General features: G+C 40.9%; 1 protein-coding gene across 1 annotated transcript in view; it reads left to right on the top strand.

Moving 5' to 3' along the window:
- The first annotated feature begins 4,459 nt into the window (after positions 1–4,459).
- Positions 4,460–23,362, top strand: part of LOC105937015 (low-density lipoprotein receptor-related protein 1) — a 130,747-nt gene continuing 111,844 nt past the window's right edge. Inside the window, exon 1 of the mRNA XM_036151684.1 lies at positions 4,460–4,556. Coding sequence (XP_036007577.1) covers positions 4,460–4,556 — 97 coding nt within the window. The remainder of the gene's footprint in view (positions 4,557–23,362) is intronic.

Genomic DNA, 23,362 nt, shown 5'->3' with positions numbered 1-23,362 from the left:
CTTACCCTAATCAGTTAATTAAATCAAAACATCTTCAAAGCTTTTCCTGAGCCTCTAAATGGTCTGAGTCTGGGTCAGTCGGCAACTCAATCATGGGGGTGACTGCTGACTGGACAGATTGTCACCGACCCCCTTGACAAGGAAGGTACGCCATAAAAGGTCATTGCTAAAGAACCTGGTTGTGTTTTGTCCAAGCATATTCATGGAAAGTTGAGTGGAAGGAAAAGGTGCACCAGCCTTGAGAGGACTGTCAAGCAATTTCTATTCAAGAATGTGTGGAAGCTCCATGAGGACTGGGCTGAGGATGGAGTCAGCGCATCAAGAGCCATCACATCACATCTTACCTGGGCTAAGGATGAACAGAGGTTTTCCTCAGTCGTCCAAGATCCTCTTTTCTGAATAAAAGAATAAACATAAAAATTGCTTTTCATTTGGAAATTTCGAGGAAGCGTGGAGACCCACAGAATCCATGTTCAATCCATGAAGTCCAATGTGAAGTTTCAAGTCAGTGATGATTTGGGGATCTGAGGTCAAGAGTCAACACAGCCGTCCAGCAGGAAATTTTAGAGCACTTCCCCCTGCCTTCTGATGACAAGCTTTATGGAGATGCTGATTTTATATTCCAGCAGGACTTGGCATCGGCCCACACTGCCTAAGGTACCAAAAGCGGGTCAGTTAATAGCATGGTGTCGCTGTGTCTGATTGGCCAGAAAACTGGCCTGACCTGAACCACGTAGAGAACCTATGGAGTGTTGTCCAGAGGAAGATGATGGACAGCAGACACAAATATGGAGAGGATCTGAAGGCTGCTATCTGGGCTTCCTGAACACCTCAGCAGAACCACAGACTCACATCCTCTGAGCCACACCACGTTGATACAGTAGTTCTTGCAAAAGGAGCCCCAACCAAGCATTAAGAGAATAGAAATTAACACATTTTTGCGAAGCCTGACATTTCTGCTCAAAATATTATTTTTAAATTGGTCTCATTCAAATTTTCTGAGACTTTGAATTTTAGGTGAACTATAAGCATCAGAATTTTAAGAAATAAAGGCTTGAAATTTTCCCCTGTGTCATGACTCTAGATAAACGACAAATTCCACTTTCTGAATGAGTGACAAAAAAAAAACGCAACTTTTTCATGATATTCTTTTGTACATGGCTGTTTGCGTGCCTGGTTCTTGTTTTAGCTTCCTTTGTGTTATGCTTGACTCTATAAACAAGCTCTGACTCAGCCGACTTGATTAAACCTATGCGGTATTTGGGGTCAAACTGCAGAATATAGAAAATATATGTAGGATTTAGCTTTCAGACCATCGTTGTCATCTTTCTAGCAAATAAAACATTTGTTTCCAAACCAACTTTTGTTTCATCAAACTACTCATGTTAGATGCTGTGCTTGTTATTTCGCCGCCTATCAAGGACATTTGACCAAATCTATTCTGCCTGGGGTCATACTGGGATGGAGAGGATTTCTATCTTCAGCTGAACTGCAGTAACTAAGAACTTTGACATGATGGATAAAACCCCCCACAGTGGATCTAAAAATACAGTTCGGAGAGTCTTCAGGAAGATCTAGCACTTCACATCAGCCTCGGTTTTAGCTGGAGTCAGAAGAAGAGTGCACCAAATGGCTGGGACAACAGAAAGTCGTTTTTACTCAGCCGCAATGCTTTTTGTTTTAAGTGGGACCCCGAAGAGGAATATGTTTCCTGTCTCTGTGCAGTGCAGCTTCCACAGGTTGGGTTCTATGTTCCCCAGCTTATCTAATAATAAAGCTGCTTATCTTATTCACAGACTTTTTCAGATGCATGCCAAAACTAATTATAAATTCTGAAAAAAAAATATAGGCCTATATATAAATTCTGAACATCCGCCTCCTGTTCCCCCACCATTGGCTTTATTGCACAAACTGAACACATCCCATTCATTCAAATGACCAAGCAGAGGTTCCTCTATCTCTTATTAAAATGTCACTGGTGCAGTTGTCCGCAGATATTTGTTACACATTTCTGTATCTTGTTAACAGCTAAGATAATTCAGAAATGCAGATTTACTGTGAAAGCTCCCATGCTGACATCCGGCAGCATGGGAGCTTTCAGGTTTAAGGCCGTCCTTGAACTTCTTCTTTTCTTTTTGATTGCATAATCTGTAAATGAACAACAGAGGTTTTCTTCCGATTCTCAGCAAACTCCACAAGTATGTGACATAAAGTGCAAAGTGCTCTGGACACACTGGCACCAAACTGTCTAAAAAGGAGATAAGACAAATACTCGGTGTCTATGTCTGTGTGAGTCTTGCACAAATATTATACTCACACGTGATAAAAAGCAACTATTTGTCAGCTGAATGCCAAGTCTTTCCCCCCATGATTTGATCTCTTCTCAAACCTGAACCTGCAGCAGAGGTATTCCATGTTTTACCTTAAATCGAACTGGCAGCGGAGCTGCTCGGCGACTGTTACTGCCAGCTGCATTCCTGGAGTGTGCTCTCTTTTTATGAACTGAGGAAGCAGCTGAGTCTAATGGCATCAACCACAACAGTGGCTTGGCTGAGGTCCAAGTACGGGGAGCAGGGGGCATGGGGCCAGCTAGTCAGCAGCAACACAACCTGAAAAGGAACAGACCTACATACATATATATATATATATATATATATATATATATATATATATATATATATTTTTTTTTTAGGGTGAAAGGAATGAGTCTAATGATTATTTTAAAGTAGCCAACATAACACTCACAATTTATGTTGGACTAAGAATAGAGTAGTATAATCAGTCCTTGATGCTTATTTGATCATCCGAGCCTATTTGGGGAGTATTGTGTAATTGAACAGAGAGCCTATCAAAAGTCGTCGTACCCCTCCAACTATTTTATGTTCTCATGTGTTTGTGAGGCGTCAACAAGCTCGACAACATAATTCCTCACGGATAAAGAAATGTGGTGTAGGCTACGTTTGCATTCAGACTTCTCTTTGCAAAATGCCTCAAGCTTTGTCACACTGGATGTGGACCATCTGTGAACATCATTGTTTTTTAGATTCTCAACTGGATTTGAGTCTTGTCTTTAACTGGGCCACTTTAGCGCATGTATATGGTTTGATCTGAACTATGATGTCAAACCTCAGGCTGTAAGCTTTATGTCATTCTATACTGGAAAGCAAACCACTGTCTTGAGTATTTTGCGGCCTCCAACCGATTGTCTTCTCGGAATTACCTGACTTGAACGCCAACAATCTGTCGTGCTTCTCCGCCTCTGCTGGAGAAAAGGATCCTCACAGCATGATGCTCCCACCACCATGTTCAGATTTTTTGTGCAGTCCTTTGCCAGTCTGTCGGTTCAGGTGGGCAGCCATGTCTTGGGTGGTTTGCCGTTGAGTTGTTTTCTTTTAATTTTTGAAAGAAAAAAAAACAGATGTAGTGTGTAAGAATATCAAAACCTTTAGTTTTATGTACTAATCTTGCTATTAACTTCATTCCCGACACACATCTGTTGTGCTCCTGGGACATCATGATGGTTTTAGTTCACTAATGTTCTCCATGAAAGCTGAGAGGCCATCAAGAATCAGGTTTGCTCCGATCATACAGGCAGATACTGTTTTTCCAGTTATAGGTGACCCCTGAAGGCAATTGTCTGCACTGGATTTTGTCTACAATAGCAAAGGGGGTGGGATATTATTTGTTTTTTGTAGAAAAAAAACCCTGAAAACCTTGTCAGGCAAGGCAGGTTTATTTGTATAGAACATGTCAGTAACAAGACAATTTAAAGAGCTGTATGGCCTATGTTGTTTTTTTTATTTTTAAAAATGAACTAAAAAGGTGGATCTGGAGGAGGTGAATGAGGGACAAGGAAGGAGGAGGAAGGAGGAGGAGGAGGAGGATAAGGAGGAGGGCCAGCTGATGTTAAGACTCAGACTGACTGAGCTCCGGGATAGAGGCTCAGTCTGCGGCCAGCGGCAGCAGAGGTGTCGAGGAGGAGAGGAGCATTTGATCCGCGTCTGTATGCGCCCCCCGCCCCCCGAGGCTCCTTCACCGGCGCAGGGAGGAACAAAAGACGGACAAACTGCCTGATCACAGGCGCCAGCCCTCCTCCTGCTCCTGCCTCTTCTTCGTCATCACCGAGGCTGCAAATCGGAGGTTATATTAGCTTGATGCTCAGTTCTGCCTGCTAGCCTTTGTGGCAGACGCTCTCCATGCACCCAAGGACCCTCCGATCCAGCCGCTCCTTCACCCACCAGCAGCGGGCTGGGAGAAGCCTCGGCTGCTCCTCGCACTGACGCTCCGCGGAAAAGCAGCAGCCTCCGAGTGGGCAGCGAGCGGCAGAGACTGCGCAGACCTCCGGCTGAGCCGAGGAGCATCCTCTGCTCGTCGTCGCCTTGTGTGCCGCCTTCCGACCCAGCCTGACAGGAACCGAGGGGGACGATTGATGTGCAGGCTCCACCGCAGATAGGATACGATGTTGCGCATCGCGGCCAACGTGTTGGCGGCGGGGCTGCTTTTCCTGGGATCCCTGCGCAGCTTGGAGATGGTCGCTCCGTCCAGGGCTGTCGACGGTAAGCAGAGCTGCTCCAGACACTGGCCGAGAGTCCTGGACGAGATGCCGGGAGAGCAGAGTGTGTGTGTGCGCGTCGGTTCTCTGTGTTTTGTCTGCGCGCAGTGAGAGTAGACAGGACGCTGGCTGGAGGGATGGCGAGATAGTGAGCAATCGGTGGAGGAGACCATTAAAGGCGCCTTTTGTTTGTGAATATTGCAGGGACTTCATGTCTCCCCTCATTTAGTTGCTTCGTTTTCTGTGTGACAGACGCGCAATCCGACGTCCACTTTGACATTTGAGATGAAAAACGAAGCGCAGGCCCTGATTCCCGGTGTGAAGCATGTTTACAGGTAGATGCGATCTGCAGTGGGGTCTGAAATGCATGTTAAGTTTGTGGGCTTCTCTCAGTTCTGTATCTCAGACTGATGCGATGCACCAGCCTCGTCATCAGAACATCACTGGGAGGCTTTTGCAAATAAACCTCGTCTGAATCATGACCTATCACAGTAACTGGTATATCTATTGTCTAAGTTATCATTCCAGTCAGTCCCTCTTTCATAATCATCGATGCGCTACAAGCAACAGGCACGCATATCAATGCCTAGTTGCCAGTGTGGCTCAATATTGTGTCAACATCAGGGGCATTGCTAGACATTATTCAGCGCTGGTGTGCACGACCCGAACTTAAATAAAGTCCAGGCCCACATATTCACCTTCTTTTTTATTGACACGTATATATATATTTTTATCAATCTTTAACTACAAACATGTACTCTAGATGTCTGGTTTCATCGTCAAGGTGTTCCAAATGCACACAAGAAAACTGACACTGACCGTGTATTTATGATTTAAATCACAGGCTTCAAGTCTTCTTCTTCTGTACAGCAGATATTTTTGATGAATCCATACAGATGTAGAGTAGACGCCTTTGGCTAACCTACAGCTTCCTCGCTTGGGCCCTGGCTTTTAGTTTTGCTTTTATACAGGGAAATGTTTGGGATCATCAAAATAACCTTTGATTCAATTCAATTCAATTGTATTTATATAGCGCTAATTCATGAAACATATCATCTCAAGACACTTTACAAAGTCAAATTCAATCATATTATACAGATTGGGTCAGATTATACAGATTGGTTAAGAAAATTCCTATATAAGTGAACCCAGTTGATTGCATCAAAGTCGTTGACGTAAAACAAAAGTAAACAAGAAAAGCAGTTTTCAAACAATAATTTTATCTGTTAAGGGAAAACAGGAATTCAAACCAACCAGGCTCGATGTGAAAAAGACTGGCAAACACTAATTCCCAGGTATTTGCAATAACTGTGTTTTACATCTCTGTGGAGGAACTCTGGCTCACTCTTCCTTCCTTGCTGGAATATTTTTAATCCAGACAGATTGGCTGGTCTCCAGCATGGTTTGTTTAAGGTTATGCAGCATCTCAATCAGATTTAAGTCCAGACTTTGACTAGGCCACACTGACAATTATTTTTTGTTTCCCCCCACCGGCTCTTCAGAAGTGGTCTTGCTTGTTTGCTTTGAATCATGCTGTGTAATACTAGTGTGCTTGAGCTTCAGGACACAAAGTGACGAGCAGACATTGTCCTTCAACACCTTCTGATAGAGAGCATAGTTCCACCAAGCCATTCAGGTCCTGAATCGGTAAAACAGCCCTAGACCATCACACTATCGTCACCATGCAGACGGTTTTATGCAAAATGTAACGGGACACACACCTCTGAAACAGTTTTGCTTTGTCTCGCCAAACCATTTAATATTATCCTGAAGGTCATGTGAATCATCCAGATGCTTTATGGGAACTGTGAGACAGGAGTCTTTTGGCTTTGAACTCTTGAACTGATGCCATTATTGATCAGTCTGCTCTGATCTCATGTGAATTCATCAAGGTCTGCAGAGCAATTACTTTTTTCTTTTTGGGCCAGGTTAGTTTGGGTAGCTTATGAACAATTATGAACTGATATAAATTAAATCATCATAATAAATCAAATCATTGTTTGAAGGTGACATTTTGTGTCTACTCAGGTTACCTTTGCCTGATACTGAATATTTTTTGATGATCTGAAACATAAAAAAAAAAAGCAAAAATGAAGTAGTCTGTGAAGCTAAATGCTCCTTCGTACCTAATGTAGTTGATTTTTAAGCACAAGGAAATATCACCTGTCACACTAAACGCTACAGTGCATAATTTCTGGGTCTTTCCTTCGTCTTTATGATTTGTCTTCGGAGCAGCTGGACTTTCTTTTTAAGCTTTCAAAATGGATCTTTTGTTGTTTGACAGCTCAAACTGCAGCCCCAGGAAAATGGCTCTGACAATGCCTGTGGTAAAATACACGGTCAGAGCCGTGAGTCCTGTTCTCCAGATGGAAAAAGAACATTTCAGGGCTGCTCTTGTGAAACCTAACCTCCCCAAAACGGAATAACTTATGGAAACCATAAAATGTACAGTTGCATTCCTGTACTCAGTGGGGTGGGACCAGCGTGTTGTCACTGTAGACTCAGAAGACATACGCTCTGAGTTAAAACATTATGTCTCCTATGAGGAACATCTTTGCCCCACTGCTGCTGTCCCTGTAATTGTGCTAAATCTACAGTTTCTGCAAGTTTAAACCACCAGCTGCATGTTTGAGATCCATCGACCCATAAATGCACCTCTCCTGCCTTTGAAGTCCACTTAGCGGTCCTGTGCTTCGAGTGCTCAACATAAATTACCGCCTTGATGATCTACCTGGAGCCTGCAGTTTCTCAGTCCTCCAGCAGATGAACCCTGTCTTACAACCAATGGATCATGACACGATTCACAGTTATGGTCCCAGTGAAGCATTCCTCCCTTTAAGTTGGGTTGCTTTGGTTTTATTTGATGGGGGCGGCTTTTAGCTGAGTGGCTGAGGCCTTTAAAGCCCGAATGGGGTGCAGAGGAGCGTGTTGAGATAGTCCATGCGTCTTGTGCCAGGTATATATCTTGAAACAGGGCCGGCACATTTTTTTTTTTTGGCATGCTTCTGGTAAAGATTTGTGAAAAAAAACTTAGAATAAAACCATGTTATTATTGCAGTAGCAATCTTTTATGTTTATTTTCTGTGTATGTTGCTGCAAGATAAACTTGGCCTTGATTGTCTCAACTCAACTTGTTTGAAACTATAAAATTATTGCTCTGACTCAAAATATGGACATGTTTAAATGAGGGGCTATTGTCTCGTAGATATTTCCTGACCTATTAGACACACAGACAGATGGCACTCGTGAGAAAAGACATTAGGGTCCAGTATAAAAGCCATGCATTGTGAACGTTTTAGATATCTAGTGAGTTAGAGGTTTGCCGTTGGTCCAATTGTGGCAGGAAAACACTTTCATGGAACCTCGTTGTTTGTGTGATGATACTATCTGCTCTGCTTTTGCTCAGATTGGATGTGGTGAGTTTGTGCCTTTAAAAAAAAGGTGAACAGGGTGATGTTTTCCCATAATGATCACTCTTTGTGTGCTTATAATGTCCATAAATGGAAGTCTTATGAGTCTCTCTGCTGCAGTTTGGAGAGCCTTCTGTCCAGCCTGTGGATAAACACATAAGGTTAAGGCCAAAATTCTTCATACCCCTGGCAGATTTGGTTTCAAAAATAATTTCATGTGTGTTTTTGTTTAAAAATTGATGCAGAAATCTCCTAAAATATATATAAAAAAACTTACAATAGATATAATAATAAAAATGACCAGTTATTCTCTGCCGTGCTGAAAATGTGTTATACCCTTCTCAGTTATCAGTGGAAAAGATTTTGTTGGTATTACAGCAATCAGACCCTTACAGTAACTGCGGAGCAGCTTTTTCATGTTTTCACAGGTATTTTGATTATTTATTACTGCTGATGACCTCCAAGTCTTTTGAAGGGCTTATTGTCCCAATCTTTAGCTTCCTGCACATATTCTATATTTAGGTCAAGGCCCCGGCTGGTTCACTCCAAAATGTTAAAATACCTCCAGTCAGAAGAATATTGGTGAAATTAAAAGATTACTGTGAGCCTAAATCTCTGATGGGGATGATCAGTTCACATATTCTACTGCATTTAGAACTGCTCTTTTGTGTGTTATAGTCCTTTGAGTGAAATATTGGGATCGGCCAAGAAAAGCCTGATTGGTGCGAGGACACACAGCATTGCTTCCTATCAGTCACAGTGAAAGATCTTCACTGTTCCATGATTGAAGGACACTTGTTTCCAAGGCCTTCTGGTTGGCTTCGTCTTGCTTCCTTTGGCCGTTAGGCTTACCTCAGACTGGCTCTAAAGGGTTTTCCTTCAGTGTCCATGTTCCTGCGCTGAGGGCAATATAAAAGCCGTGGGGTTCTTACTACCCCTAACGTTTAATTGGGTCTAAACTGCTCTTTGTTCCCCAGAAGAGACCTCTGTGAACAGTCTGAACTTGTTCAGAGAGCTCTCTGCTAATTGGGCATGCAGTGCAAAAAAAAAAAAAAAAAAATCCTAATGAGATAATTCACATCACTCCACTCTATGAAAGTGCTGTCATGACAAAAAGAGACCGGTGGCTCCTTTGTTACAGTACTTCCCTTACCTTCCCTTGCCTTTGCTGGCAAATTCCTTCTTTCGGAGACCAAAATGCAGGTGTTTGTTTGAGAAATCCATCAGACTTGCCGCCATTTAAACAATAAACCCTTTTCATTTGAAGTAGCACAGGCTCCTTCCTACTCATACTGCGATGGCCCGCTTCTACCCCCTGCAGACATCTCTGCTGCAGCATTTGTTGAAAACATTTGGCCGTTAGTGGTGGTGATATTGACACAGTGACATCCAAGAGGCCAACAGTTTACCACTTGAATGTTTTACGGCTATCTAAGAGTCAGGAGGAAAACAAGGCTTTATCTCTCGGATCTTTGCTTTGCTACACATACGGTGTTTAAAGTGCGACCAGCAAAGATTTAAAGTAACGAAGCGTCTCAATAAGTGAGAATTTTATCGAAAAGTAGATTTAAGATGAGATAAAATAATGACATTAAGCAGCACAAACAGCTAGAAGATTAAATGGTATAATAGCAGCATAAATGGCATAATTATGACTTTTTACCAGTATTGCAGATACAAAATGGGAATCTCATAGATTATATAGACTGATTACACACAGAGCAATACCCTTTAAGCATCTATTTCTCTAAATGTATACGACATAACTTAAGCGCATGCCTTATAGATTGATCTGGTTATTCAAGGATTGAACATAAGGCAGAGTTTTGGGATTCCCTTCTGAAAGAGTATAAGGACCATACCAACAACTTTTAGAAGCTCATAGTCGATTTACAGGAACTTTATAAGACAATAAAGCTGAGCAGTGAATGCAGTCATTGAACACCAGAAAGCTGTTTTTGGAAGAAACCTTTGACTTCTTGCACATGCCAAAAGCAACGCCTGGAAAGTGTGTCTCATTCTTTTGTTATTTGCATTCTTGGGATAAACTGACAGAAATCCTTCCTGCATGACGACCAAACGGTTTAACCCTAATCGTTCAAAACTGTGGAACTGCGTCAATGTAGACCAAGGCCTAATTCTGCCATGGAGAAATTGCAAGTTTAGTTTTGAAAACAAGAAACCTACAAATGTTTCATTATGAGACTTAGAACAAGAAACTGGAACATAGAAATGAGTTTGTTCAGCTGTTCGCCTGACTAACTGTTTGGGGTTCTGACTAAATGTCACACTGCGAGTTAGCTGCTGTGTTTGCAGCGACCAAAATGCAAACAGTCAAAATTAGATTTGATGGGAGCCAATGTGAAGCCTGGGACTGAATGACAATTTCTGTTATCAAGGCTTTTTGAACCACACTTTGAGCTGTTGTGCTGCAGTGTGTTAAGCCCCAATGGGGCAGACATTTTTTTTTTTAGATTTGTCTCAGACCACCCAACCAGATTTAACACTAGTGTGTCAAAGCAACACTGGGTCCCACAATATGCTGCGACATGTGCATTGACTCAGTGTTTCCTCTTTCTAGACACGTTTTCCACAACGTCTCAGTTCATGTTGATGCTGAAGCTCAGGGTCTTGTTTGATCAGTCGAGGCTTCAACTTTCAATGTGTTGCTTCATGATAATAAAGCTGTTTGGCGCTGCTGGGATTTGTTTTAATGAGGAAGCAGGTGTTGTCAAATTGTTATTCTATCCTCTCTTGTGTCAAATATCCCAGTTCAAGGCCTATCCTATGTTACAATTTTAGATGTTATAAACCATATTTTGTAATTTATCTAACTGCTCATTGTCTCTTACAGTAGTCTAGACTGGGGATGAGGTGCACCGTGAAATCTTCCTGGTATAACTTTCAGGAAAGATATTATGGTTTTTACAGTATCAGTGGATCTGCACAAAAAAGTTAAATTAAATGTATACTATGATCTAAATGATTTTATTTAAAACAAACAAAAACAACAGTTAATGCCACCGCAGCAACAAATCACAGTCTCTACAGAGTCTGGATTTTAATTTAAACATTTTCCAAGTATGGATAAGTATGGAAACAAGTTTCTAGAATTTAGATCATATTCCATTGACTAAAAGATAAAAAAATCAGAATTTATTTAAAAAATAAATCTTTTTAAAATTCTTTATATTTAGATGATGACTTCTGTTTTTTTTTTTTTTGGGTTGGCACATCGCAACTTGAGTTCTTATCCAATTAATCGAACAATGTGTTTTTTGAGGTAGAAATATTTCAAATATAAACTCATTCTAAAATAAAAAAAATGGCAGTACATTTATTTTTGGGCCCTTATATCATTTTAAAATGGACTTAAGGGTCTTGAACTGGGTTCAGTTTAGATTCCAAACCAATACCTGGACAGACCAGTCCAGATTGTTTAAAGAATATTACCTGTGTAAATTCCCAGTTATCAGGGTCATCGCTGAAATCGGAGGCAACCACTCAAGTGCGAGCCACCAGAATTAACAAAGACTCCTGGATAGGTGTCGAAACATTTTCACAAAGAACTGAGCGGAAGTCCGGTTGCCTCTGATTTACGCCCTTTTGCTGTTAAAGAGTATTAAAACTTTTATCTATTCTGCCCTTTGTCACCCAAATTTAAGCAGCTAGTTAGCAAGCTAAAAGATGTTAGCATAGTAATTAGTAGGGCTATTGTCTCGGCTACCTAGTCTGCAGTCAACTGCTTCACATGCGACTCACTGCTTGTCAGCTGTTGGCCCAAAACATGTTATCTCAGCAGGAGTTAGTGCTTCTTTAGTTTCCATTTCATTACTGTCTGCAGCTTTTTTTTCTGCGACCAGACATATATCCAAACACACTCATTTACCTTTGTTGTGCCCTTTCATTAGTCAGGGAAGCGGCAGGGAGCGGCTACAGAAGGGCAAAGGCGGCTTCTGTTACTCCATGCAGCTGTAATAAAGCTCTCTTCAGCCAGGCGATTTCTCTGGCATTTCATTAGGAGGACTTTAAACTATTGGAACAACATGATAACATCATTTTAAAACCTCGGTAGACCTTGATACCAGGTAAAGCGGTCAAAACCTGCTCATGATTGCTCAAAGTTAGCTGTAAAATATTATGGTTATTGGATATTATGCATTGTTTGCTAAGGCCTTGTCCACACCACTGAGCTATATAATACACTGGAGTGCTGATTTTGCCGATAAACTGAAGTCACTGGCCGCCATCTTGCTACTCCCTACTCTCACAGAATCCCACAGGATTTGGTTGCAACAACAAGCAGTTTTCTGGCTGAGTGAAAACGTTTCACAGGTAATTTTACAGTCAGTGGATGTACTAACACTATCAACTACTAGGAAATTAGGTGCTGAAATATTTTACATGTTATTCATATTAAATATACATATATGTATATATAAGTATGTGTATATGTATATATGTATATATGTATACACATATGTAAATATATGTTTTTGTATATTGTTATTTATATATTTATAAATGTTAAACATATATATTTAAATTAATAAAATGCAAAATATTTCAGCACATGACTTTCTCAGTACCTGATAGTTTTAGAACATAACATAAAAGTATATGGCATTTGACATTTTAAAAGTCTTAAGCCCCCCCTGAACATGAGAAAATCCTCGTTATTCGATGCTGTAGCGCACATATTCCCTAGTTACTGGAGGAAAATAGGGAGTACCAATATGGCGGCTGGTGGCTTCAAAGCGACTCGTTCAAACAGACGGTGATTAGCACTCCAGTGTATTATATAGCTCAGTGGTCCACACATTGCTGGATATCTGGGATAGCTACGTAGGTTTTAGCTTTGCATTACACTGCCCCCTATTTGTCTGGCATATTTAAAACAATGCTCAAAGGTGAATTTACATGGGTTTGTATGGATGAAAACCTTTCCAAAAAACAATCCTGGGTGTATTGTATTATTTTTTAAAAACATTGCTATTTTGGGGTTCCCCGTTTCAATGGGCCACATCGCCAGTGCCCCATGCACAAAAACAGACCGAAGATCCACTGCTACGCAACAATTTCTAACTCTTGTGGCACAAACCATTGGAGATTTGGACGAAGGTTTTCGTTGCATGTTTTTTTCTGTCTGGGATCTGACACATTGCAGGGGTAAATTCTAGATTATCTTTTTTTCTTGGCCTCTGTTCAACCCTTTTCAAAATGAGAGATAGCAAAGGTTTGATTAAAACCTCCAGACTTTCTCTTGTTCTTAGGAATAAGTTGATCATTTTTCTTTAAAACGAGCACGCTGAAGCTGCGGACAGCCGGTTTGTGGAGCTTTGGAAAAATGGCCCAGCCAGCACAGTGAGGGTGACCCACTTTCAGCTGCTGGTCAGAAAACCAAAACAATGAGCCGAGTAACTAAAGCTCCTGTTACGTGAGGGGATCAGCAGTCAGGTGACAATTTCTGTATTGCTCCCAGATCTAAGTAATCTGTGATATGCAGGTAAAATATAACTGTTACAGTATATTGGCAAGATTTGTGTTGCTCTGTAGCTAAACCTCTTTAACTTAACATGTCATCCAGGTTGTCTTTGAATGAGAATCCAAACATCTTTTTTTATCCATAGCACAAACAGGAACTTACATTGATCCAGAAAGATTAAATCCTTAAATGTGTTTCTGATCTATGTTCAAAATAAGCATAGGCAAAATATATTGGCAAATTGGCGTGTGAAAGCATGAAAGTCTTTCCATTATAAATTCATAGGGTTTAAAATATGACATCAACCCACCTTTTGCAGCTATAACAGCTTTGGTTCTTATAAGAGGACTTTGCACAAGGTTTTGAAGTGTGTTTATGGAAATTTTTGCTCTTCTTCCACAAGAACATTTGCAAGGTCAGACACTGATGTTGGATCATCAGGCCTGGCTCAAAGTCTGCACTCTACCAGGCTGATTTCCGGACTCTTTGCAAGCCAGCATATTTTTTCCACATGAAACTCACTCATCCATCCATGTCTTTATGGACCTTGCTTTGTGCACTGATACAACAAAGTAATGTTGGGACAGGAAGTACCCATGCCAAAACTGTTCCCAAAAAAAATCTTGATATGAGGAAGCATTAAAAGTTTATTTCACTGGACCTAAGGTGCCAAACTCCTAAAAAAAACAACCACAATAATACCCTCGGCACCAGAATTTACACTTGACACAGTCCAATCAGAGACGTACCATTCTCCTGCCAAGCGTCCGACCTGGACTCATACTTTGGATTAATAGACAAAGACATGTGTTTATCCCTCCACAGGCAATGTCTCCATTGCTTTAGCGTCCAGTGCCATCATGCTTTATAACCACTGCATCCAACATTTGGCGTTGCACTTGGTGATGTATGGCTTAGATTCAGCTGCTCGGACAGGGAAACCCATTTCATGGATCTCTCTACACACTGTTCTTCAGCTAATCTGAAGGCCATGTGAAGTTTGGAGCTCTGAAGCTGATGAAAGTTGGTAATCTCTGCCCCTCAGCATCCAAGGGTTTTACACGGTCTACCACGTCATCGCTGAGTTGTCGTACCCCATCCTTTTCACTTTGTTATAATACCATTAACAGTAAAGAGCAAATTTCACAAAAGGATCTATGGCACAGGTGACATCCTATGAGACCCACCCATACCTGTACAAATGTTTCTAGAAACAGTCTACGTGCCTAGCTGCTGGGTGTTATACACCTCAATTCAGTGATCTGGATGGGTGAGCCGATCATCTTAGCAGTATAGCGTTTGTCACATTGAATTTTCATCATCAGGCTTGTTTTTGCATGAAGGGCAATAAACATTTTTCAACCACGCTTCACTTTTCATCCCATAAGCAAAGACTCATCAACAGCCATTAAAGTTGCTAAAAATCCAAACATCTGACAGCTTGTGGGGTTGAATATTTTTTTTAAATGTCACAGCCACCATGCGTGCGGCTGACTTAGCAATCTAAAATGTCTCCTTTTTAAAATCTGAGACCAGGTCATGTGATGGTCAAGCGCGATAAGCTGTGCTGACACTTCCTCCGTAAAAAGCAAAGGAAAGCTTGATTTCCTTCTCGTTGTAAGGATGAAAGAACCGTTTGTGTTGGTAATGTGTGGATCCATGTAAAATCTTGATTTGGGGAGCCGTAGTAGGATTTACTGTTCAGGAAGGGGGACAATTTGTGGTATAGTAATGATAAAGTACTCAGTAACCCTGTAACAGCAGTAACCCAATACCTGTTTCAGTTGTTATCCAGTTCAAGCGTCAACAGTTGAATTCAAGAGAAATCGCCTTGTTATTTCATTTATTTGTCCTTATTACATTACAACTACAAACATGTTATTTGAAGGCTTTCCTTTTTAGGAAGACATGTATGACATTAGAGTTCCATCTAGAGCGACTTTGTCCACTGAAAGCAAGAAAGAGGGCTTTTCTGTGGTGTTTCCTGATGAAGCCTGAGTGTATATGAAACCACGGCAGTTTAGATCCTGACTATTCCTCAAGTTACACAAGCAATTTAAGCTGTTCATGATAGTAATATCATCTTTATTGTCATTGAAACATACATTACAACCAAATTTGTTCTCTGCTTTTAACCCATCACCCTTGGGGAGCAGTGGGCTGCCATGTGCTGCGCCCAGGGAGCAATCTGGGGTTAAGGGTCTTGCTCAGGGACCCAGAGTGCAGGCGCTGGGGATCGAACCGGGTACTTGTATCCTTCTCTGATTGCAAGTGCACTGCTCAAACCACTAGGCCAACACTCCCCATACACCGAGACGCAGCTTGGTAGGCAATTTGGGGTTAAGTGGGCACATCGACATGTGGTAAGGCGAAGCTGGAATCAAACCCACAACCTTCTGATTGCCAGACAACTACTCCACCAATCAAGCCACAGTCGCCCCCAAGTTACAACATGGGGGCGAATATTTGGGATGAGCAGGAGATTTTGAAACACCGTTCTTTACTTATAAACATCCAAAAACTCATAAGTCATACTTACACAACATTTTAATCATTGTGATGAAGCTGAATCATATTAAATTACTTCATCTTGGAGCCGTCTTTGTTGCCACAGAGGTGGCAGTGACATGGATTGGGCTTAGGCGCGCGTATGAGAGTCTCAGAGTATGATAACCATCGGTAAAAATCACAAATTTGAAACATAATTATGATATCAAGTAGTTGCTTTCATTTAAAAAAAGAAATCCAAGTATTATTTTTGTTCTGCTCTTCATACAGCAGGTTGTAGTAGGCTTGTTTCAGCCTGCTGACTAGCAGTGCACAGCAACGGGTACGGTGAGGGCAGCGGTATGTACAATCTATACAATCTGAACGAATTTCAGTCAATAGCAAATATTCTGGTCTCCACTTATCACGTATTTAAACCCAAGAAGAAAAATCATCCATTTTAAAACCATGACTTTCTTATGCCTTTATACTGTCATCTGGCTCTAAACTGTATAAAACAACTAATAAGGTATACTATGATTCCTGTTTTTATCCCCTTCCTGATGGCTGGTATTGTTCTTAAAAGTTGAATATGTAACAATTATTGAAGAAGGTGTAATATTTGAGGTAAGAACCCTTACCCACATTTATGGTTAATCTTCGTCTTTCAGCTCATTTCTGTGCGTTTGACAAGACTAATTCATGTAACAGAGCTCATTTGTATTCTACAACAAGAACGCCCCCCCTTGTTTCACATACGTGTACCATCAGGAACCCCAGATAAGCCCAAACTCATTCCCACTAAGCCTCTACTGAAACAGCTGCTCTCTGATGTCGGAGCACATGCTGTGAAAACAAGTAAAAACAGTTAAATCTATCATAATGAAATCATAACAATTCATTTAACGATTCGTCTAAATGCTAATTTGATCAGAGGCTCTAATAACAGAATGGCAACACACAGTAAGTTTCTGTTGTGTGTATTTGAAACCTATTAGGGCTCTTACTCTGCTATTATTTCGTTTACAAATGCAGCCAGTTGCCTCCCTATCTGCATTCTAAATAAAACTCCCAGGGTTTTATTTCTTTTAGTGTCTCCTCCGTTAGCTCAGAACGAGGGGAAAAGGGCCTCTCCTGTCCTGCTCCATCTTCCTGCAAACCACTGCAGCAACAACTGAAATCATCCAGTTTGATCCTCCTGAGACGTTTTAAGCACATTTGATAGAAAATGTGCTCCTCGTTTAAAGCCGGTTCTTGCTTTTAACTCCCTTTTTAAATACCAAGGTCATGTTTTATGACTATTGTGTTGCTAATTTTATTTAACTGATGACTTGTGTCCATGTTACAGGTCTCTCTTGTGAATGAGACCACCGTTCGCATTCTGCCTAAAATAAAAGTAAATAAACAAAAGAATTAAACTAGATTAGTAGTTGAGCCAAAAAAAAAAAAAAACACACCAGCTAAGCTCTAGATTTCTAAACTTTGTCTTAAGCCAAACCTGAGCCTTACTTTATTGTTAAGCTTATTCTGTGGAAGAAATATGCTCAGATGAACTGACCTTTAGTCGACACGTGGTTTTTGAGACATCTTCCAGGCTTAATGCTTATTTAAAAAAATGTAAGATACTGCATGCAAAACATAAAGTCAGAACTGGAAACTGCAGTTATTTCCCTGCTTCATGCGGGGCCTTTCTGTGTGTAGGCAGTGTGGTCTTCCCTACTACGTGTGGTTGTTGGCTCCACTGTTATTAGCCTACGCACAACATAGCTAAACAGAACAGGCTTGTTTATTTATAATGTGGAGGAGTTTTATTCGCATGCATGTTGCTGAGAGTCCATGAAATATCTTAAAAGGTATGCCTGATAGTTTTTGGGATCGTATATAAGAAGCCGCTCATAAACAACTCTGACCTCCTGCTGCTAGATACACTGGTCAAAAGAAATCAAAGGGAACCTATAATGCTATACAATTCTTCATTTTCAACTTAAAATCATTCAGTTGTTGTCTATATAAGTGGATCTGTAATGCTTTGGTCTGAATTCCTCGTTCATTTACCCCCGCGTTCCCCATTTTTTTCAGCTATTCTAAGAGCAACTTTTTTTGGCGCTGTCTCTTTAAATCTGAAGGAGTCATCCCACTCATTACCAGTTCATTACCAGTGTTGGGCATCGTGATTTTGCCCACCACTGGTAATGAACAATGATTAGTTATCCACTTGATAAGTAATCCACTTGAGCCGTCTACTTCAGCATCCTTCGGCTTGGACTACATAATTGCTCCGAGAAATAAAAATAGCAAATTCGCGAGACCGGTAAGCTGGAAGTCCATGACCTTGTTTAGCAGCTCCGCAACAAATACTGTGACGCAATCATTCAAAAAACCCGAGAGAAAACTGAAGGTCTTGGAAAAATATGACCCAGACAGAACATAAAGATATCTACACAGACATCTGGAGAGACTACATTCAAATTGTCTGCACTCTTAGAGACTCAAGGTACACAACAAAAGGTATTTAAGGGCTAAAAAGGGTATTTGCATGATATTTTCCCTTTAAAAGGAGACTTTGGCCACACATCAGATCCTAATTTGAAAAAAATATGCTATATATCTACACCTACATGGAATAGGTAATGTGTTAGGAACAAAAGGATGCCACATCATTTGATAGAAATAAATCAAAATAAATCAAATCAACCTGCAGAGGACTTCATCCGAAGTCACTGAGAATGTGAAACTGAAAAAAATGCTTCACCAGGCTAGTACGGTTTGCTGAAATGTCACTGCAGCAGCTCCAAATGGTACTCAGTGCGTTGTATGGCCCCCAGGAGCTTGTATGCATGACTGACGATGCCGGGGCTCCTTGTGAGATGATGGATGGTGTCCTGGGGTATCTCCTCCCAGATCCTGACCCTGACATCACTGAACTCGAGGACAGTCTGAGCTGCAACCTGGTGGCGTAGTATGGACATAAATATGACGTCCCAGAGATGTTCTGATGGATTTAGATCAGGGGAGAGTAGAGGCCAGTCAATGGTATCAATTCCTTCATCCTCCAGGAGCTGCCTGCTTTATCATGCACCAGCAAAAACCCCAGGCCCCACAGCACCAGTCAAGGGTCTAACAGTGGGTCTAAGCATTTTCATCCCCAAAAGTACATTTGAATTCGTTTGCTCGTGACGTTTTGAAGTCCCAAATTAGGTATAAACTTGAAAAATCAAAATCAGTTTGTTTTTTCTTTTAAACTGTTATTTCCAAATCCCTGATAGACATTAATGGTGAGTAACTACCAGACACTGCAAGCAGAGGTTGTTGGAGCAGAAGGTCAGGCTCATTGGACATTTTCTGACAATTTTACTGCCACGAAATAAAAACAAAAACAAAAAAAAACAAGGTGGCTCATTTATAATGATTGATATCCATCCATCCATTTTCCATCACGATTGTCCCTGCTGATGTCGCGAGGGGTGCTGGAGCCTATCTCCAGCATTCAATGGGCTAGTGGCGGGGTACACCCTGGACAGGTCATAATTATTGATATAGGAGAGCTAAATGGTTGGTGATCAGAGTGAAATGTCTCCCTGGATGATCCGTACAGGACGTCCAAAAACAGACGGCTATAGTTTGTATTAACATCCATTGCTGCAAAGTTATGAAATGCTGGAAGGGCAAAATTGCTTTTATAAAAAAATTAACAACTTTAATCAATCAAAAGACATTTTGTCCATTCTTAATATTGTGTAGACATACCTTTAAGCCAAAAGTGGCTTTGCTTATAAGGAACAGATTGCCGGGTAACGTCATCAGACTAAGGATACAGGCAAATACAACAACATGCACATTCTTCTTTGCGCGTTAATCGTTTCTCTAAAACGACAATTTGCAGTAAGATAATATAAAAGTTTCCCTTGTCAGTATGGCATGTTGCATTTTACTGTTCAGCTGCAGAGACTACTGCTACCAGCAGCCGCTAAATATCATGCTGAGGGTGCAGCCCGCGAGCCGACTCTGAACAACAGTCAGAGTTAGTCATGTTGCCCTTTGGGAAAAATTAATCACCTACTCCAGAGCTTCGCTGGACGCTAGCAAGATCAACCTTTCGCTCAAATCTGACGAAGCGGCAGCTTTCCCAGAAGTCTTTTATTCAAGCAAACTTAAATTGTTAGTATCATTTCTAGAACCTGCTGTATCCTTTTTAAAGCTTTCGTCATAAAATCTGTTCAGCGAGCAGCGCTCCGGTCCATGCTCAGGCATTACATGCAGATAAACCTGAAGGAGAACACCCCACACATGGGAATGAAAAAGAGAAATGTCCAGAATATACAACCTCCATACATGGAGCTAAAACTTGCTCTCAGACCTGTAATTTGTGCAAGTCTTATAAAAAAAAAGCCCCAAAGAATTTCAAATAATCCCCTTTAATATATCCCCCTCGGCAGCAAACTAAGAAGGCTTAATTGTCATTTTCTCTCTCTCTCTCTCTCTCTCTCTCTGCTGCTGCTGCTGCTTTAAGCGTGCATTCTGGTGGCGGTACAGCGGATTTGTCTAAACTCACCGAGTTTACAATCGTGCATCACACGTCATGGGTTTCTGCTCCGTTCTCCGCCTCTCTGCTACCCACTTACATATTTAACGTGGAAGAGAAGGAGGTCACGGCCTCACCTCACTGTGCGCGAACTCCCAGCCAAGTAGAGACTGCTAACATGCTCGATTACCGCTCTGAGGTGATGCTTTAATTCACGCAGAACACACATTTAAACAGCCTTTAGCAGAAAAGCCAAACATCGAAGAACTCCAGCTTCATCCCAAACGTGAGGCAGAATATTAACTCGCGTCGCTGTTTTAAAAACACTTGCCATCATAATGAAGCTCGACTTCTGTGTAACCAGCCGTATTTGCCACCTTTCACTCTAGATGTTAATCCGTATTTAATTGGGAGTCTGAATTTTTTTTTTTCTTTTATCCCGATCTGCTCATTAAAGACAGATTTTCACTGACTCTGCAGGAAAGTTTGGCTCAGGAGGCACAGCCGGGCCATCTTTTTTCTCTCTTTGGTAACACCAACAATTGCGAAAAGTTGGAAAAATGCTATTTCCTCCTTTTTTTTCCTCCTCCTTCTTTTTTTTGTGTCTTTCTCAACCCTTAAGCACTTTGCCTCTGGAGGCGGATGAAGAGGTGGCAGGCCACAGCAAAACATACCAATTCCTTCTTCCCACTATTTTCCGTGTTTTTTTTTTTTTTTGTTTTTTTTTTTGCAGAATCCTTACAGCTCAGCCCATTGCTCAACCAGTAAACCAGTGCTGCTTCGTTTCAAGATAATTTTGTCCTGCGTGACTCCATTTGGATTTTTTGCAACATCTACAAGGATGTTTTTCAATCTTGTCGTGTAAACAGTTCTCTTTCAGAGAACGGCACGCTATTGAGCCTATAGTAGTAGAAGAAAAGTTTGGGATAGCAGCCACACCCCCTCCGTTTTCTCTGAGAAACAACTAAAGTGTTATACTTGAACGAGTACACACTATCTTCTGGAGACTAAACTGTTTTGTTTTTTTCCATTACACTGTTTAACATTCTTTGTAACCCTTTAAAGAGGACGTGGATTAAATCAGAGCAGCTCTAGCCTGAGCATGCTCAGTTTCGAAGCATAGAGTTGTTTTCCTTCACACAAACAGTTACTTGCAAAAGTATTCATATCCTTCCAACAATACAGAAACAAACTGTGGACTAGGATCCATAAAGCAATGTGCCATGTTTTGAACATCTTACAGAACACTAATAAGTTCTTTACCCAAAGAGTATGGTATGATTATCGGATTACCAAGACATGGTTATCCACCTAAACCAGGGGTGTCCAAACTTTTTGTCCAGTGGGCCAAAATCATCAAGTCAAAAGTACTCGAAGGCCAATCGGAAATCTTTTTTAACTTAAAACTTTGTTTTAATTGCTCAACAATTAACTAAACATTCACAATTTTTTGCACATTCAGTATTTTAAAGAAACAAATAATATAGTTTTGATGTTTTGTAGCAATGGGATGTGTAGACCGTTGTAGATCCAAAGCTCGCTGCACACGTGCCTCGTTGAAATAAAGGCAGCAAGTTTACAAAACTGAGTTTATTACATTTGATAGATTAAATATACAGTATGGTATTGACAAAAATACATTCTTGGAATATCGACAAATTAAATCTAGAATAAGAAATTAATTTGGATATCAGATTGATATCTCTGAAAATAGAAAAAGTTTTAGTCTATTCTCAGCAATAAGAGTAAAAGTCACTAGATAGGTGTGGTGCTATCTACTGTAAAATAAAAGAGAATGCAAAAAGCATGGGTATTAATTGATGAATACTTTATTTTGTATCATTGTAAGAATATTTAAATATATATTGGGAATAATTTTTGCCTCAATTAAAAATAAAAAGTCTCCATGAGGATGCATGTGTGGCAAAAAAAAATAAAAAAATAAAAAAAATCAATCCAGGAGGCGCAAATGGCCCTCAGGCCTCACTTTGAACTCTGCTGACTGAAACAGACAGGATAGGATTTATTAGTGAAGCATTCAAGAGGAGTTTGCTGTTTGTCATAAGCAACGTTGGGGACACAACAAACATGGAAGGTTAGAAGAGTCCTGAGGTGTCTGAGGTTTTCGGTATTCTGTTTTTGTTTTCAGAGTTGCTGCCACTTTAATTCATACATGTGTTGATATTTTTTAGTTTGTTCTATGTACATTTTCTGTTAGATACCTTCTGTGTGTTTTCCTTCAGCTCTTGCACTCCTCTCCTCAGCTAACCTGTTTCATTGGTCTCAGCTGCCCCTCATTTCCCCCTGATTACTTTCACTTGCCTCAATACTCGCTTTTCTCTACTCCTCCTTCTGTATTTAAACTCCCTGCTTTCATTAGTCATTACTTCTGCTGACAACATGGCTTCTGTAGTTCCATTCCTATGCCTCCTCATTTTCTGTTCCTTGTGTGTTGTGAGTTTTCTTTTGTCATTAAACCTTTAGTCACCACCATGCTCTGAATTTCAATCCTCTTTAAACTCAATCATGAGAAATCGAGTTTTTTGGTCTACATGCGAAACACCTTACATGGATGAAATCTTTCACCGAAGACTATTCTGAACATACCATTCCCAGTTAAACATGGTAGGGGCAGCATCATGCTGTGTGGATTCTTTTCTCAAGCAGGAACAGGGAAGCTGGTCAGCTGATGGGAAGATCAATGAAGGGCAGGCCCAGCAGTAGGCTTGTCAGAGGCCATAAAAGACGTTAGCTTGTGAGGCAGAGGTTCACCTACTAGGAGAATAACAACCCAGAACAAACAGCCAGAGCTACCATGAAATGGTTTACATCAAAGCATATTCAAGTGTCAGAACGGTCCAGTCAAAGGCCGGACCTTAACTTAGTTCTTTGGAAAGACCTGGAAA

The sequence above is a fragment of the Fundulus heteroclitus genome, chromosome 20, assembly GCF_011125445.2.
Source record: "Fundulus heteroclitus isolate FHET01 chromosome 20, MU-UCD_Fhet_4.1, whole genome shotgun sequence".
Taxonomy (NCBI): domain Eukaryota; kingdom Metazoa; phylum Chordata; class Actinopteri; order Cyprinodontiformes; family Fundulidae; genus Fundulus; species Fundulus heteroclitus.
The sequence above is the reverse complement of the archived record's forward strand: the minus strand, read 5'-3'. Positions and strand labels throughout refer to the sequence as shown.